The following is a 17,560-nucleotide window of genomic DNA, read 5'->3' as shown; positions in this document are numbered from 1 at the left end:
TCGTCGCCCGTTGCCGCGCCGCCCCTGACCGTCGCTCGTCGCCGCGCCTCCCCTCACGTACCATCGTCGTCGCCGTCCCCTGCCCGTCTCCCTTGCCGCGCCCCTCACGCTGTCGCCATCCCCCTGAGCTTATATGAATTTTGCTAATTTAATTAGATGTGTAGTTAATTTAGATGTGTAGTTAATTGAGTTAGATTTTCTTCATATATTGTTTTTCTTAGATTTTTTTTCATATTGTATAATTTGTTCATATTATGTTAGATTTTTTTGTATTCATAGATTTTTTGGGTGATATTATTGTTGAATATGCATGTTTGTATGTTCATATATATGCAAAGATCGAATATGTCAATATTTTATGATTTTTTTCTATTCATAGAATTTTTATGATTTTTTTCTGTTGTAATTTTGTTCTTAGAATTTTAATGATTTTTTTGTTCATAGAATTTTCTTTGTCAATTTATGTGTATGGATAGGAAAATTGTGTATGATCAAAGTCATTAATGTATATGTTCATATTTAGAAGAAAAAGTAGGAGAGGAAAAAGAAAAATAAGAAGAGAAAGTGTTTAATATAATTAGTTAGAAAAATAATAGAACTAGTTAAACTAGTTTATTTTTAGTAAGTACTACTTTATTTTATTTATACTAAGTGCTTAATATATAGTTGAACTAGTTGATTTAATAAACTACTTTATTTTACTATAGAAGTAATTTATTTTTAGTAAGTACTAATTTATTTATTTATAGTAAGTGGTTAGTAGTTGAACTAGTTGATTTAATAAAACTACTTTATTTTACTATATATAGAAGTCGTTTATTTTTAGCAAGAAAATTAATAGAACTAGTTTATTTTTTTAGTTCAAGCAATTAATCCCGCTTCAACGTCGACGATGCCTATCCCGCATCCTCATCGTCGACTCGGCGGTGGAGGCCTGCTTGATCAAGGCCATGTCCGGGACTGGGCTCCGCCGGGCTGGCATTGGGAGGTGCTACCTTCCGGGGGGGCGTAGGTTGGTGAGGAGCCAACCCGTTGTTGACCCGATCCTTGTTTGGTGGCGGTAACGTGGGCCAGTGAAAGTGCCGAGGCTTTCGGACATCGCGGAGGTGGTACGTCACCGTGCCACCGAGGAGGACGAGCACGTCCATCGCTACATGGTTGCGTTGGAGGGCAGGTTCGACAATACCTGGCAGGTTCTTCAGGGATCTCACTCTAGCTATGATCCTGTGATGGTTCCTTATCTTTGGGTGTCCACCGCCCGCTACGATACCCGTCGGGTGCTACGGTTCTAGCTGTATTAGCAATGCTATATGTATGATAGTATTCGAGGAGTATTAGTGATAATATTCGACGATGTACGGACACAAGAGATGATGTACTTTTGCTTATAATTGAATGCATGCTAATTTGAATACTACTTTATTTTACGATTTGGTTTTGCTTATTGAATGCTCATATTGGAAAAGTACTCCTAGTTTGAATGCTAAAATTGGAGAGCACTATGCAGAAATCTAGGAGCCCCCTCCATGATCCACGTCGTCATCCACGTCACCGACCCCCCTCCGACCTCGAGGTGAGACCAGCTAAATCTCCATGTCAATATGAGTCCTATAATATGAGTCCTCGGTTTGACTTTAAGTTTGCCGAGTCTCCACCTATATGAGAGGACGAAGAATCCCGAAAGTTGTCGTGGGGGTAGCTTCTCCTTCGTTCCCGTGTGCTAGACACAATTTGGTGTAATGCACTCGGGAACGAAAGGAGGAGCTACCATCACCAACGATCGCAAATGTCAGAGAGGAATCAGTGAGGGAGAGTCTCCAACCATGTATATATGAGAGGACGAAGAATCCCGACTGTTGTCGTGGGGGTAGCTTGTCCTTCATTCCCGTGTGCTAGACAATTTGGTGTAATAATGTACTCGGGAATGAAAGGAGGAGCTACCATCACCGACGGTCGAATATGTACACCACATGAGCAGAGAGTTTTCAGGAAAAGGCTCGACAGACCGATAGTCAACCCGTGATGAATAATAATGATCTAATTTAGGTTTTTTAGTACATATATTTAATTATACAAGTTTAATATTTGAATTATGAACATAAGCCAGAAATGTCGTACTCGGACGACAAAAATCGCCCGGGGGAATGCGACTGGTGCCAAGACGACCGAGGTATGTGCGACATGTTCCTTGAGCTGGACGAAGATCGACGCTTCAGCATTAAGCTCGAGGAGACCTTCGATGTTGAAACAGTACGCAACGACGACAATAGGTTTTATCGTTATTAAGCACGACTTCAACTATTTTAACGTGTATTTTTCATCTTTTGCAATTCGACTAGCTTATCCCATGCTATGCAAGACGCTATGTCTTGGAGATGATGGGTTTTGAAGACCATGAAAGTATGGAAACCAAAAAAATTCACCTAAGGACCCATCATGGTGTGGATTTTGAAGTAAAGCTGTACAATTCCGAGAGTGTAACACATTTTGGTTGCAAAAATTGGGAAGCACTTTGCAAGATGTATGGTTTTGATGAGGATATGCTTGTGACCATGGATCTTGGTGATCCTAAAATCGAGCAAGACAATATGGACATTTGGGTCCTTGTTGATACACTTCCTATTCTTCCCCCATGTGAGCTTCTCAAACATAGTTATTAAGTAATTTATATTGTTTATTTCAAAATAGTTGACAATTATTTCCATTGACATCTTATTTTCATTCTTCAAAGAATGTGCGGAAGATGGTAGACAAAATCCACTACACCGATGGCTCCGAATTAACTTATAAGGAGAAAAATCATCTGATCGCATTTTGTACTGCTCTTGAGAATTACAATATCTACAATCGAACTCCTCAACATTATGGTCAATACGTGCCACTAGTTCACGTGTTGAACTACGGTAACTACCATGGAGATACCCTGGTAAGATTTTTTTACTATTATGACATCAATGCATCTTTTGCATACTTCTAAAACTAATACATCATTGCTAACTATGAAGTTATTACTATGTTTCTCAACAGATAATCCCGAATGATTGTGTGCCTCATTTGATGTATACGCATGGTCACCTTGATGTTTTGAACATACAACCAGGTTATCCTACGAATCTCAACTGTCCATACCGGATTTCTAAAAGAAGTGGAGACATGACAATCAAAGAATGGAAAAAATTTATGGACAGTCGTAAGGAGGTTCTTGGAAGCAAAATGAAGCGAAGCGCAAGAATTGGAGACAGGATGATCTCCATTCTTCATAATGGAGAGTCAGGGTCTATATTGTTTTACGCTATTTTACCTTAAGGGTGTTTAGGTCCTACCTGATACTGATGATCATGTGCTAAGAACAATTAAGTAGGGTTGGGTTCGATGACTATGAGGATGATGATCGTATGACTTGTTATTAATAACGTGTAGAAGTTGTATGATGATGCATGATTAGTAGGACTTGTTATTATATATGATGATGTATGATGCGAGCATGAAGAGTTATTATATATCAGTGGGTGAAATGAACATAGCAGTAGCATTGGTAACCAAGCACGAAGATATAAGAAAGGCCACTTCTCTCTATTATCTAGCTAATAACAACCTAAATTAACCCCCAAAACCCCTAAACCAGCCCCTTTCAAAAAAAAAACCTCAGCTCCAGCCAGCTGCTGATGCGTGGATGCCTTTTGGTCCCGGTTTATGTCACCAACCGGGACCAACGGCCCACCTGCCTGGGCTGCCCGCGGTGGCCACGTGGAGGCCCATCTGTCCCGGTTCGTGTAAGAACCGGTACTAAAGGCCAAGGGCATTAGTACCGACCTTTTAGTCCCGGTTCTTAAACCGGGACAAAAGGCCCTTACGAACCGGACAAATGGTCCTTTTTCTACTAGTGGCACTTCGTGTGCAAAATGGGCAATCTCTTTCGAAATATCAAGGTTTTGGACGAAAACTCATCTATTACAAAGGGATTCCTTTTTTTGAACTTATTTGAACTCCAGACTTTTTGTGTGTTCAAAATGCACCATTCAAAACCACATCATCAATTTTCAATCCTCTCTGACTTCATTTGGTATTTTTCATGCATGTACTGATTATTTTTGAGCTAAATGACCCTTAAATTGAAAAGCACTACAAATGAACTCTGAAAATGTTGAAAGTTGGCAAGGTATCATCATTTCACCCACATAGCATGTGCTAAACAGTTGAGAGGGTTACGACAAAAACTAGATGCACTTCGTGTAGAAAACAGACAATCTCTTTGGAAGTATCAGGGTTTCGGACGAAAACTCATGTGTTACAAAGGCATTTCATTTGTTCACATGTAACTGCAGTGATATTCAAGATCAAAGGCATCATCATAATAGTTGTTGATAGAAAATCTTAACTTTTTCTTCGCTTGTGTCCTGTGCTTATTGCGCCGTAACCATGAATAATCTTCATCGTTTAACAAGGTGCTTGGGTCAGCCTTGGCTTTGAAGGAGGAATTTCATGAAACTTTTCATAATCTTCAGACATGTCTGTCTTGCCCTCCAATCCCATGATGTCTCTTTTTCCTGAAAGAACTATGTGGCGGTTTGGCCCATCGTATGATGTATCCGCTTCCTTATCTTTTCTTTTTCTCCATTTGGTAGACATGTCCTTCACATAGAAAACTTGCGCCACATCATTGGCTAGGACGAATGGTTCATCTGTGTACCCCAGATTGTTCAGATCCACTGTTGTCATTCCGTACTATGGGTCTACCTGTACCCCGCCTCCTGACAGATTGACCCATTTGCATTTAAACAAAGGGACCTTAAAATCTACTCCGTAGTCAAGTTCCCATATGTCCACTATGTAACCATAACATGTGTCCTTTCCCCTCTCGGTTTCTGCATCAAAGTAGACACTTCTGTTTTGGTTGGTGCTCTTTTGATATTGGGTGATCGTGTAAATTGTATTCCCATTTATCTCGTACCCTTTGTAAGTCATTACGGTCGAAGATCGTTCCCTCGCCAACGAGTACAGGTCATTAGAAACAGTGTTGTCACACCTGAGACGTGTTTGAAACCAACTGCCAAAACTCCTGATGTGTTCACATGTAATCCAGTCTTCACACTGGTCTGGGTGTTTGGAGCGCAGAATGTTCTTGTGTTCATCGACATACGGGGTCACCAAGGTAGAATTCAGTAGAACCGTGTAGTGTGCTTGAGACCAAGAATGCCCGTCCCTACATATTATTGAGTCCCCTCCTAGCGTGCCTTTTCCACCCAGTCTCCCCTCATACCGCGATTGAGGGAGACCTATCTTCTTCGGGTCAGGAATGAAGTCAACACAAAACCCAGTGACATCCTTTGTTTGATGGCCCATGGAGACGCTTCCTTCTGGCCTAGCGCGGTTATGGACATATTTCTTTAGGACTCCCATGAACCTCTCAAAGGGGGACATATTGTGTAGAAATACAGGGCCCAGAACGACAATCTCGTCGAGTAGATGAACTAGGACGTGCGTCATGATATTGAAGAAGGATGGTGGGAACACCAGCTCGAAATTGACAAGACATTGCGCCACATAACTCCTTAACCTTGGTAGGATTTCTGGATTGATCACCTTCTTAGAGATTGCATTGAGGAATGAACATAGATTCACAATGGCTAATCGAATGTTTTCTGGTAGAAGCCCCCTCAATGCAACCGGAAGCAGTTGCATCATAATCACGTGGCAGTCATGAGACTTTAGGTTCTGGAACTTTTTCTCTACCATATTTATTATTCCCTTTATATTCTACGAGTAGCCAAACGGGACCTTCATATTGAGCATGCATTTACAGAAGATTTCTTTCTCTTATTTGGTAAGAGCGTAGCTGGCAGGACCTTCATACTGCTTTGGAGGCATGCCGTCTTTTTTGTGCAAAAGTTGCAGGTCTTCTCGTGCCTCCGGTGTATCTTTTGTCTTCCCATACATGCCCAAGAATCTTAGCAGGTTCACGCAAAGGTTCCTTGTCACGTGCATCACGTCGATTGAAGAGGGGACCTCTAGGACTTTCCAGTAGAGTAGATCCCAAAATATAGATTTCTTCTTACATGGGTGCGCGTCCCTCAACGTCATTCGGAACAGATAGTCCGCGGGACCCTTCCCGAAGATTACTTTTAAATCATTGACCATAGCAAGTACATGATCACCGGTACGCATGGCGGGCTTCTTCCGGTGATCTGCCTCGCCTTTGAAATGCTTACCTTTCTTTCGACATTGATGGTTGGTCGGAAGGAATCGACGATGCCACAGGTACACATTCTTCCTGCATTTGGCCAGGTATATACTTTCGGTGCCATCTAAATAGTGCGCGCATGCGTGGTATCCCTTGTTTGTCTGTCCTGAAAGGTTACTGAGAGTAGGCCAATCATTGATGGTGACAAATAGCAATGCATGCAGGTCAAATTTCTCATGTTTGTGCTCATCCCAGACACGTACACCGTTTCCAATCCACGGTTGTAGAAGTTCTTCAACTAATGGCCTTAGGTACACATCAATGTCGTTACGGGGTTGCTTAGGGACTTGGATGAGAACTGGCATCATAATGAACTTCTACTTCATGCACAGCCAAGAAGGAAGGTTATAGATACATCGAGTCACGGGCCAGGTGCTGCGTTTGCTACTCTGCTCCCCAAAAGGATTAATTCCATCCGCGCTTAAACAAAACCATACGTTCCTTGTGTCACCTCAAACTCCTCCCAGTACTTTCTCTTGATTTTTCGCCACTTTGACCCGTCAACGGGTGCTCTCAACTTCCCATCTTTCTCATGGTCCTCTCTATGCCATCGCATCAACTTGGCATGCTCTTTGTTTGTGAACAGGCGTTTCAACCGTGGTATTATAGGAGCATACCACATCACCTTGGCAGGAACCCTCTTCCCGGGGCGCTCGCCATCAACATCACCAGGGTCATCTCGTCTGATTATATACTGGAATGCACCACATACCGGGCGTGCATTCAAATCCTCGTACACATCATGGTACAAGATGCAATCATTAGGGCATGCATGTATCTTCTGCACCTCCAATCCTAGAGGGCATACAACCTTCTTTGTTGCATACGTACTGTCGGGAAATTCATTAACCTTTGGAAGCTTCTTCTTCGATATTTTCAGTAGCTTCTCAAATCCTTTGTCAGGTACACCATTCTCTCCCTTCCACTGCATCAATTCTAGTAGGGTACCGAGATTTGTGTTGCCATCTTCGCAATTGGGGTACAACCCTTTTTTGTGATCCTCTAACATGTGATCGAATTTCAACTTCTCCTTTTGACTTTCGCACTGTCTCCTTGCATCAACAATGGCCCGGCGAAGATCATCATCGGGCACATCGTGTGGTTCCTCTTGATCTTCAACAGCTTCCCATGTTGCAGCATAACTGTATTCAGGGGGCACATAGTTGTCATCGTCCTCTTCTTCTTCGTTGTCTTCCATCATAACCCCTGTTTCTCCGTGCTTGGTCCAAACATTATAGTGTGGCATGAAACCCTTATAAAGAAGGTGGGTGTGAATGGTTTTCGAGTCAGAGTAAGACTTCGTATTGCCACATATAGGGCATGGACAACACATAAAACCATTCTTCTTGTTTGCCTCAGCCACTTCGAGAAAATTATGCACGCCCTTAATGTACTCGGAGATGTGTCTGTCACCGTACATCCATTGTCGGTTCATCTGCGTGCATTATATATAATTAAGTGTGTCAAAAACCATTACAGAACATCATGAATAGATAATCAAGTGACCAAATTAATAGAAGTTCATCATCACATTAAAACCAAAGTAGATACATCATTCTCATTGCACAACATATAGCTCTCCAGAGCATCTAATTTATTAAACCATACATTGAAACTATGTAAAACTTTTCAATGCAAAAACAAATGCGATCATAATCGCAACCAAGGTAACAATTGATCCAACGGCATAATGATACCAAGCCTCGGTATGAATGGCATATTTTCTAACCATTCTAATCATCAAGCGCAATGCATCCATCTTGATCTTGTGATCATCGACGACATCCGCAACATGCAACTCCAATATCATCTTCTCCTCCTTATTTTTTTTATTATTTCCTTCAAGAAATTGTTTTCTTCTTCAACTAAATTTAACCTCTCGACAATAGGGTCGGTTGGAATTTCTGGTTCACATACCTCCTAGATGAATAAAATCTATGTCATGTTGGTCGGCATAATTGTCATAAACAATAAATGAACCAAATAGTTATAAAAGATAATGTATACCACATCCGAATCATAGACAGGACGAGGGCCGATGGGGGCGGATACCAAAACCATCGCACTATATAATAGGAAGCAATAATAAAAGTAAGAAAGTTATACAAGTATCTATCTAAACATACAAGCAAGATTTTTTCCCTTTCAGTAAGAAGATAAGAACAAGAGGCTCACCACGGTGGTGCCGGCGATGAGATCGGCGCGGGCGATCGACGACGGTGAAGACGGGGACGGGACGCGACGGACCGCTAAACCTAGACAAATATTGAGGAGAATGGAGCTTGGAGGTCGAGCTTGGAGAGGAGAAGGCTTAAGTAGTGTGGCTCGGGCATTAAATCGAACACCTCATGTGCATAGGAGGTGAGCTAGAGCACCACAGAGCCCTCCCCTCGCCGGCCAGAAAAAACAGAGCAATGTGGAGTGCTCTGCTCGCCGGCGAGGGGGTATATATAGGATCACCATTGGTCCCGGTCATGGCTTGGTCCCGGTTCAAGCCACCAACCGGGACCAATGGTGGTGTGCCAGGAGTGAGGCCCATTTGTCCCGGTTCGTCACACCAACCGGGACCAAAGGGGCCAGACGAACAGGGACCAATGCCCCCACGAGGCCCGGCAGGCCCCCTGGCCTCACAAACCGGGACCAATGCCTCCATGGGTCCCGGTTCGTGACAGAACCGGGACTAATGGGCTTATCTGGCCTGAACGAAAGGCCCTGTTTTCTACTAGTGTCTGGTGTCGTACATCATCTAACATCATATTTGGGGATTTGAGCCTAATGTCTATCATATTTGTATGGCAAGAATAATCAACCACGGTTTAACAGCCCTAGTGTTGCTAATAAACCTACTGCATGGCAAGTGCCATAGGGAATAAACTAGGAACTTGCATCGGTGCATGTACTAGTTTTTTCACTGTTCAAGATTTTGTATTGCCTCGTTATGCGCAATAGCATTGTTATTCATTTTTTAGGTGTTTATACATCAACATGGTTATTTGGGTCATCTATATCTTTTGAGTAATTTCTTGAAAAATAAAATCATAGCAACAACAGGATAGAGATAGTTATGTGAAAGCGCGTGAAATCTTTCTTTTTTTAGAGCACAAGAGTTTTTTCTTCTAAGAATACAAAGTATCCTTTTTGCATGAAAAAAATAACATGAACACACATACAAAACATCGATGTACTATGCATGCAATGTAGCCATTATATAAATAAATATCCAAAAATAAACTAATTGGTTTATTTGCTTGGGACAACCAGGAGGGGAATTAGCATTGGGGCGCTGCTTGGGCCCATGTAGATTCAGAAAAGAAAAGGCATAGCCCTGGTCCCCGATACCATTCTAGAATTAGCTTAATCTTTGAAGTTTGAGTGATAAGCTGGCTCGTATCCCCATGGGAGTAGTATTAATCGGATGGCACCGAGCGTGGGTGCGGGTGGACCATATCCAGAATCACACGTCTCGCGGTACACCTTGTTGCATTCCACGATGATCCACGTCGAGCATGCATCCGTCTACCTCTCCGGTGTCATATTCAGCACGGTGGTGGCCGAGCTCCTGGCGCTCCATGGCTGCGGGCCCGTCCGTCGAGGCCGGTAGCTGGCATTGGTGACGTCCGCCGTGGCCGGGCGACCACGACGATTGGCTCACTCTGAGCAGGCTCGAGGCTGCAAGGGAGCATGCCTAGGACGTGCTCCGCGGGGTGGAGAGTGCCTTCACCCTCCTAGCCTCTGTCTGGTTCATGCTTCACGGCCGGAACCCCGACGCTGTCGATCGGGCCGGCAAGCCATGGAAGAGCAACTCCACGCCGCCGCCGTCGAACTCCAGGTCGTGGTGGGCAGCGTGGCAAACATGTCCGCGCTGGCCTTCTTGGCCACCCAACTTGCCATCCGCACCCGCATCCACTTCATAATTATTTTTTCAGAGTATAGAAGAGTGCAAATTTTGTATATTTTGTGTACAAGTTTGCAATAAATTCTAATTCCCGCATGAAAGGGAAGACTTTGATACAGGTCTTTATGGTTTGATCATGTTAGGTACAGTTGTACAATATTTAAAAAATTATTTGTTGTTGTTTATTTAAGGGGTAAACTATTTCCACAATTCATTCTTGATGAGAAGAAAGCTTTCCTTTGTTTATGTTGTTTTGTAACATGGCTTCTTTGTTTATGTTGTTTTGTAACATGGCATTTTACTGTCAATTTTTAAACCATTTTATGTTTAATATTTAAAAAATAGTTTCCTTAGAAAGAACGATGCAGACAAATTCTCCCCGGACAACAGAAAATATATTACGTGCTTACATATATATTCCAGATGATTTCTATTGGAATTATAAAAACATGTTATTTTCTGGTAGGGGACAGAAAATACTGTTATACTCCCTTCGTTCCTAAATACTTGTCTTTCTAGACATTTCAAATGACTACTACATACGGATGTATGTAGACATATTTTAAAGTGTAGATTCACTCATTTTGCTTCGTATGTAGTCATTTGTTGAAATGCCTAGAAAGACAAGTATTTAGGAACGGAGGGAGTACATTTTATGTTAGGTCGAAAAGGGAGACGGAGATTTTGTACCGGCAGCCAGTGTCAATATTTGTGATTATCTATCGCGTTTACAAATTCATTACTAATTAAGTCGAAGTAGTACAATTATGAAGTCAGGGCAAAATAGGTGTAGGCTTGCACATGAATGTAATCACCACCGAGCGTGCGGGTGCATGGCTTCTGCCAAGTGGTGGGCCAGTCACGAGGCTTTGTCAGTGGATGGGTCACACGAGCCCTATCAGTCAGCCCAGTACAGCGGGGCCCTGGTGTTGGGTTGAATTTTCTATGCACTTGAGCAGCACATGTACGAGGAAAATAATTTAGGCAAACTGACCTATAGACGCCCCCTTGTTTCCACTCTCCGTCCTGGAGGCCCTTCTCGCTGAAATAGCCAGCCTGGTTAGACAGGCCCCTAACTTGGCAACCTACCAGGGCCATGACACAATATGTTCACAGACAAGCGGGTCCGTTGTAGATGGGACCAGAGGTTCAGTCGGTCAGAAGCTACTTTAGCTCGCTATATACCCGCGATGGATTCTGCGTGACAACGACAGTTTCACTTGCACGCGTGCTCCATCCTGCAGGGGCCACCACACCGTAAACCCCACCGTCTCCAGAAACTACCTCGCCGGCCGGCGGGTGGTGCTGTACAAATAGCCTCAGCTGACCACGAGAAGCACAAGTAACAAATAGCTCCACGTCTCCTCCTATTAACGGCGTCAGAGAGAGAGAGAGAGAGAGGGAGGGAGGGAGGGAGAGAGAGAGAGAGAGAGAGAGAGAGAGAGAGAGAGAGAGAGCCGACGCCGGCAATGGAACAGTGGAGGAACACGGCGGCGCAGGTGTCGGCTCGCAGCATCACCTACATCAACGGGACGAATGCAGTAGTCGAGGCAATCATTCGCGCCCGCCAGCAGTACCGCCTGGCCTTAGTGGACTGCCGCAGATTCCGCCCGGGCGTGCATCCCCTGCCCAACGCCGGCCAGGGCGCTTCAGCAGGCGGCCCCATCATCGACCTCGCCATCGGCCGGATCAAGCGCATCAGCAGGTTCCACGCCGTACTGGGCAACGTCTTCTCCCTCTGCGTTGCGCACATCGGGCTCCAGGTCAACACGCCATGGTGGCGGGACAGGTCGCAACTCCACCACGCCGACGCTGCCCGCCACGCGGAGACAGCGCTGCTGTGCCTACACTCCGCCAAGTCGCACGGCCATGCGGCCCTCGGCGTCTTCCACGTCATGCTCAGGCCGCCATCGCCGCGAGCAGTCGCCCACGTCTGGGCACCTGCGGCCGAGCAGCTCCTGCGCTGCGCGATCGACGATCTGGCCATGGCGGAGGCCGCGGTGGAGCGGATGCGCCCGGCCATTGTCGCCCAGTTCTTCGACGCCTCGATGCTTCTGCATGGCTGATCGCGCGTGCGGCATCGCAATCACCAATCTCTCTTGTGTTTTGTTCATCGATACATGCATGCACGAATGTACTTCTTTCCAGCCTCGGCTTTCCGTGGATCAAGATGTTCAGGTGCTATATTTGTCGATCTGTGATTACGGTGTGGACGAATGTGATCAAAGATTCGGCGATGGCAGAACCGCACTGCACGTACGTACATCGGTCTGTAGCTTGTAGCTACTAGCCACTTATTTTTACAACCTTCTTTAAACCCAATCCCCTATGTCAGTTGAATGCATGATCGATAAATCATGATTGGCGTGCCCTGAGCTTCAGAACTTTTTTGATTCACAGTCACAGAAGATGGCAAAACTTGTTTGCAGTTGCATGCATGCACATGCACTACTGCAAAACGTACTAGACTACTAGAGGTATAGTAAGTAGTGCGAGTGCAACGCATGAAGTAGCTATATTTTGATGTAAAGAGGCATACAGCCAACAATCAAGGACGAACACGCACGAATTATGGCCTGGCGCTATATTTTGATGTAAAGGGGCTACAGCCAACAATCAAGGACGAAGACACAGGAATTATGGCCTGACTGGGTTGTCTTTTCCAAGTAGCCGAGTAACTTGCACGAAGCCATCACTTTGAAGGCTAGGTTTGCAAAAAACACTATGGTACAATTCTATTGCAGAAAACACCACGTCTTGTGTAATCATTTTGCAAAAGCCATTGATCGGCGGATTAGACTCGTTTGAGCGTGTTTATGACAGGTGAGTCCCACTTTTTGCTGACGTGGCATAACGGTTTGAGGATGACGGCGTTAAATGAGTTTTAAATCAAAAAAGCCCCCAACCTTCTTCCTGGTGCCCCCCAGCCCCCCCACTTCGTGAGTTGGCCGGAGACACCGTCCCCGCCGCGGAACTTCGCGCCGGTGGCCGGAGACACCATCCCTGCTGCATAATTGGGCGAACCAGCTGCTCCCATCCGAGGAGCAGCCTTCCGCCATGCTGGAGCTCCCCTTCCGCCCATAGCCGGCCGTGGGCGGTGTGGCATCTCGAGCGCCGGCCGCTGCCGCACCTTCTGCCATGATGGAGCTCCCTGAGGGAGTCCTGGACTAAGGGGTCCTCGGACAGCCGAACTATATACATTGGACGGATTGTTGGGTTATGAAGATGCAAAGATAGAAGACTTGGTCCCGTGTCCGGATGGGACTCTCCTTAGCATGGAAGGCAAGCTTGGCGATTCGGATATGTATATTCCTTTCTATGTAACCGACTTTGTACAACCCTAGCCCCTCCTGGTGTCTATATAAACCGGAGTGTTTAGACTTCTAGGGTTAGAGTCACAACAATCATAATCTCATAGGCTAGACTTCTAGGGTTTAGCCATTACAATCTCATGGTAGATCAACTCTTGTAATACTCATATTCATCAAAATCAATCAAGCGGGAAGTAGAGTATTACCACCATAGAGGGGCCCGAACCTGGGTAAACATTGTGTCCCCCGCCTCCTGTTACCATTAACCTTAGACGCACAGTTCGGGACCCCCTACCCGAGATCCGCCGGTTTTGACACCGACATTGGTGCTTTCATTGAGAGTTCCTATGTGTCGTCGAAGATAGGCTTGATGGCTCCATCAATCATCAACAACAATGTAGTCCAGGGGGAGACCTTCCTCCCCGGACAGATCTTCGTATTCGGTGGCTTCGCACTGCGGGCCAAGTCGCTTGGCCATATAGAGCAGATCGATAGCTAGGCCCCTGGCCATCAGGTCAGATTCAGAAGCCTGAATTTTGTGGATGATGTCCGCGGAGACTTGATCTTCGACGGATTCGAGCCCATGACGGCTGTCCCCGGCCACTACGATGAACGTGACCTAGATATGTCATCGGGCCACACACAGGATATAACACCTGTGACCGCCCTGGCCCTAGATCCGGAGCGGACTGTGTCGTCTGAAGACGGGAAACTTAACCCCGCCACGGAGGCCACAGACTCGGCGGCACTCGAGCCGCACACTGACCCAGCATCGACCGGGGCTTGTGTCACCGGAACCCCGGACTCGTCTCCGGCCATGGATTCCGGATCGCGTGCATCCGCGTCCATTGAACCTAATTGGGCACCGGTCTTAGAGTTCAGCTCTGCGGACATCTTTCAGAACTCGCCTTTTGGCGACGTGTTAAATTCATTGAAATCTCTCTCCCTATCAGGGGATTCTCGGCCGAACTATGTCCGGTTCAAATGGGAAGCGGACGACGAAGGACTCTGTTTCCCACCCACCACCCACTTTATAGCCACTGTCAACGACTTAACCGACATGCTTGACTACGAATCCGAAGACATCGATGGTATGGACGACGATGCTGGAGAGGATTAGGAACCACTGCCTATAGGGCGTTCGAGAGCCACCTCCTCGTACGACATATACATGGTGGATACACCCAAAGTAAACATCGTCGATGATGAAAATCCAGTCGAGGATAAACCTCCTGAGATACAGTCGAAACACCAACGTCAGCGGCGCCGCTCCAAGGCACTCCGCGGTAAAAACAGCAATACCGTCACAGAAGAGGACAACACTCCGGACGGTGTCGAAAACAATGAAGACCCCATTGAGCCAACCTCTGAACAGGACGAACGGGATGACGGGCGAGTCAGCCCAGGCAAACAGGCCATGAACGAAGACTCGGAGGATAGCAACTACCTTCCGCTCTCCATGGACAAGGTTAGCCTTGGTGACAAAGATTTCATCGTGCCTGAAGAGCCCGCCGAACTGGAACGCTTTAAGCGTCACCTAATTGCCACTGCAAGAAGCCTGAAAAAGAAGCAGAAGCAGCTTCAAGCTGATCAAGATCTGCTTAATGAAAGACGGACTGACGTCCTGGCAGCCGAGGAATATGGCCTCGAGCGCCCAACCAAAAGCTACCCAAAAGCGCAAACTGTTACCACAGTTGAACAATGAGGCACTGGAGCCCGTCCTACCAAGGTACAATACGGCTGACCGACCACCACGTGGCCAGGACAAAGCGGCACCTCAAGCCGAATACCATCCCGCACTACCTCGCCGAACAAACAGAAATACAACAGCTCGGGGATATACACATGACCTGTGACGTGATTTGGAGAAGAGAACAGGTCAGACAAGATCAATCTATGGATCACGGGGGCGCACCTCGATGCACAACGATGGCCATCTGGCGGAGCGTGAGCAACATAACCACGTCCGGGCCGAAAACCGCAGACGAGCTCTGTCAATGTCAAAACCGGCGGATCTCAGGTAGGGGGTCCCGAACTGTGCATCTAGGCGGATGGCAATAGGAGACAAGGGACACGATGTTTTTACCCAGGTTCGGGCCCTCTCGATGGAGGTAAAACCCTACTCCTGCTTGATTGATATTGATGATATGGATAGTACAAGAGTAGATCTACCACGAGATCAGAGAGGCTAAACCCTAGAAGCTAGCCTATGGTATGATTGTTGTTCATCCTACGGACTAAAACCCTCTGGTTTATATAGGCACCGAAGAGGGTTAGGGTTACACAGAGTTGGTTACAATGGTAGGAGATCTACATATCCTTATCGCCAAGCTTGCCTTCCACGCCAAGGAAAGTCCCATCCGGACACGGGACGAAGTCTTCAATCTTGTATCTTCATAGTCCAGGAGTCCGGCCGAAGATGATAGTTCGGCTATCCGGACACCCCCTAGTCCGGGACTCCCTCAGTAGCCCCTGAACCAGGCTTCAATGATGACGAGTCCGGCGCGCATATTGTCTTCGGCATTGCAAGGCGGGTTCCTCCTCCGGATACTTCATAGAAGATTTTGAACCCAAGGATAGTGTTCGGCTCTGCAAAATAAGTTCCACATACCACCGTAGAGAGAATAATATTTACACAAGTTCAATCTGCTGACGTATATTGTGGCGTGACATCACACCATGGCCAAGCCTTTATTCGAATCGTTTTCACTGTCCCACCTCAACGCGTTTAGCGAGGCGGTTTCCTTGACACGTCTTGTCAAAGCAGAGATCATGTCCCCTTATTCCGGGATTCTCATCAATACGGGCATGGGTAACCCAACCGCGCCATTGATTACGGCACTTGGGAGATAAGCGAGTTTTACCAGGCTGGTGGGGACACGTAGCTTCGTCTGTCCATATAAGGGGATAAGGATCCACCTTTTTACCTACGCCTTCCTCCTCCTTTGCTTATCCATTTCCGCGCACCCGAGCTCCAGTGCCCAAGTCCGCACATCTCGCCTCAACCTTCCCCAGCCATGACTGGAGCGGGCACTACTAGGAAAAGGGCTATAGATGGGATGGACACTAATGGCGCACTGTACATGTGGTGCGCCATTACTAAATACTAATGGCGCACCATGTGTTGGTGCGCCATTAGTGTGCAAATACTAATGGCGCACCACAACCCACGGTGCGCCATTAGTAAAAAATTTTTTTATAATTTTTTCAAAACTACTAATGGCGCACCGTGGGAGTGGTGCGCCATTACTAATTTCAACTACTAATGGCGCACCACTTCCACGGTGCGCCATTAGTATTTTGGCCCTAAAATTCCCCCGAATGCACCCCGCCTTGTGGATCGCCTTTTTAGTTTTAGAAAAATAAAAGAAAATGATGGAAATGTCAAAAAAATAAAAGAAAATAAGTTTCCCATGTGATATGTGGTCTAGTTGTTGGGAAAATTTGCAAATGTGAATTTCGACTTTATTTGCAAAATCTCTCTGGAATTTGTAAATATGAGCATAACTTTTGCATACTAACTCGAATGAAAAAGTTTTTTATATGAAAAATCATCAACTCGAAAAGTTGCATCCAAATTTAAGGGGGGGGGGACCCCTTTTAACATTTTCAAAATCCTCAAAAACTAAACAGAAAAAAAGTTACGGGCCTTTTAAGATCTGGAGAGGCAAAAAAATTCAAAAAAATTCAAAGTTACGGGCCTTTTAAGATCTGGTGCGCCATTAGTATCTTCCCGCCTTCAGAATTCAAAATAAGTCAAATAAATAAAAAAAAGTTACTGATGGCGCACCTGCCCATGGTGCACCATTAGTATTTTCCCGCCGTCAAAATTCAAAATAAATCAAAAAAATAAAATAAAGTTACTAATGGCGCACCTGCCCGCGGTGCGCCATTAGTATGCCGTATATATGGCTGGGCGTGTCCTCTCCTCCTTACCTCTTCATTCTTCTCCTCCACTCCACCTCTCCTCCACTCCACCTCTCCTCCACTCCACCTCTCCTCCACTCCTCCACTCCATCTTCCCTTCTCTCCTCCACCATACTACCCTTCTCCTCTCCGGTGACCTCCTCCTCCTCCTCTCCGGTGACCTCCTCCTCCTCTCCGGCGACCTCC

At 45.9% G+C, this 17,560-nt stretch overlaps 1 protein-coding gene and 1 pseudogene across 1 annotated transcript; both read left to right on the top strand.

Moving 5' to 3' along the window:
• Nucleotides 1-11,453, top strand: part of LOC119279366 — a 78,441-nt pseudogene extending 66,988 nt beyond the window's left edge.
• Nucleotides 11,454-11,605: 152 nt separating this feature from the next.
• LOC119280926 lies at nt 11,606-12,202 on the top strand. The gene has a single exon (XM_037561607.1). It carries the CDS (start codon nt 11,606-11,608, stop codon nt 12,200-12,202), a length of 597 nt encoding a protein of 198 aa, XP_037417504.1.
• The last annotated feature ends 5,358 nt before the right edge of the window (nt 12,203-17,560 follow it).

The sequence above is a fragment of the Triticum dicoccoides genome, chromosome 3B, assembly GCF_002162155.2.
Source record: "Triticum dicoccoides isolate Atlit2015 ecotype Zavitan chromosome 3B, WEW_v2.0, whole genome shotgun sequence".
In the NCBI taxonomy this organism is placed as follows: domain Eukaryota; kingdom Viridiplantae; phylum Streptophyta; class Magnoliopsida; order Poales; family Poaceae; genus Triticum; species Triticum dicoccoides.
This window is presented reverse-complemented; position numbering and strand designations above follow the sequence as displayed.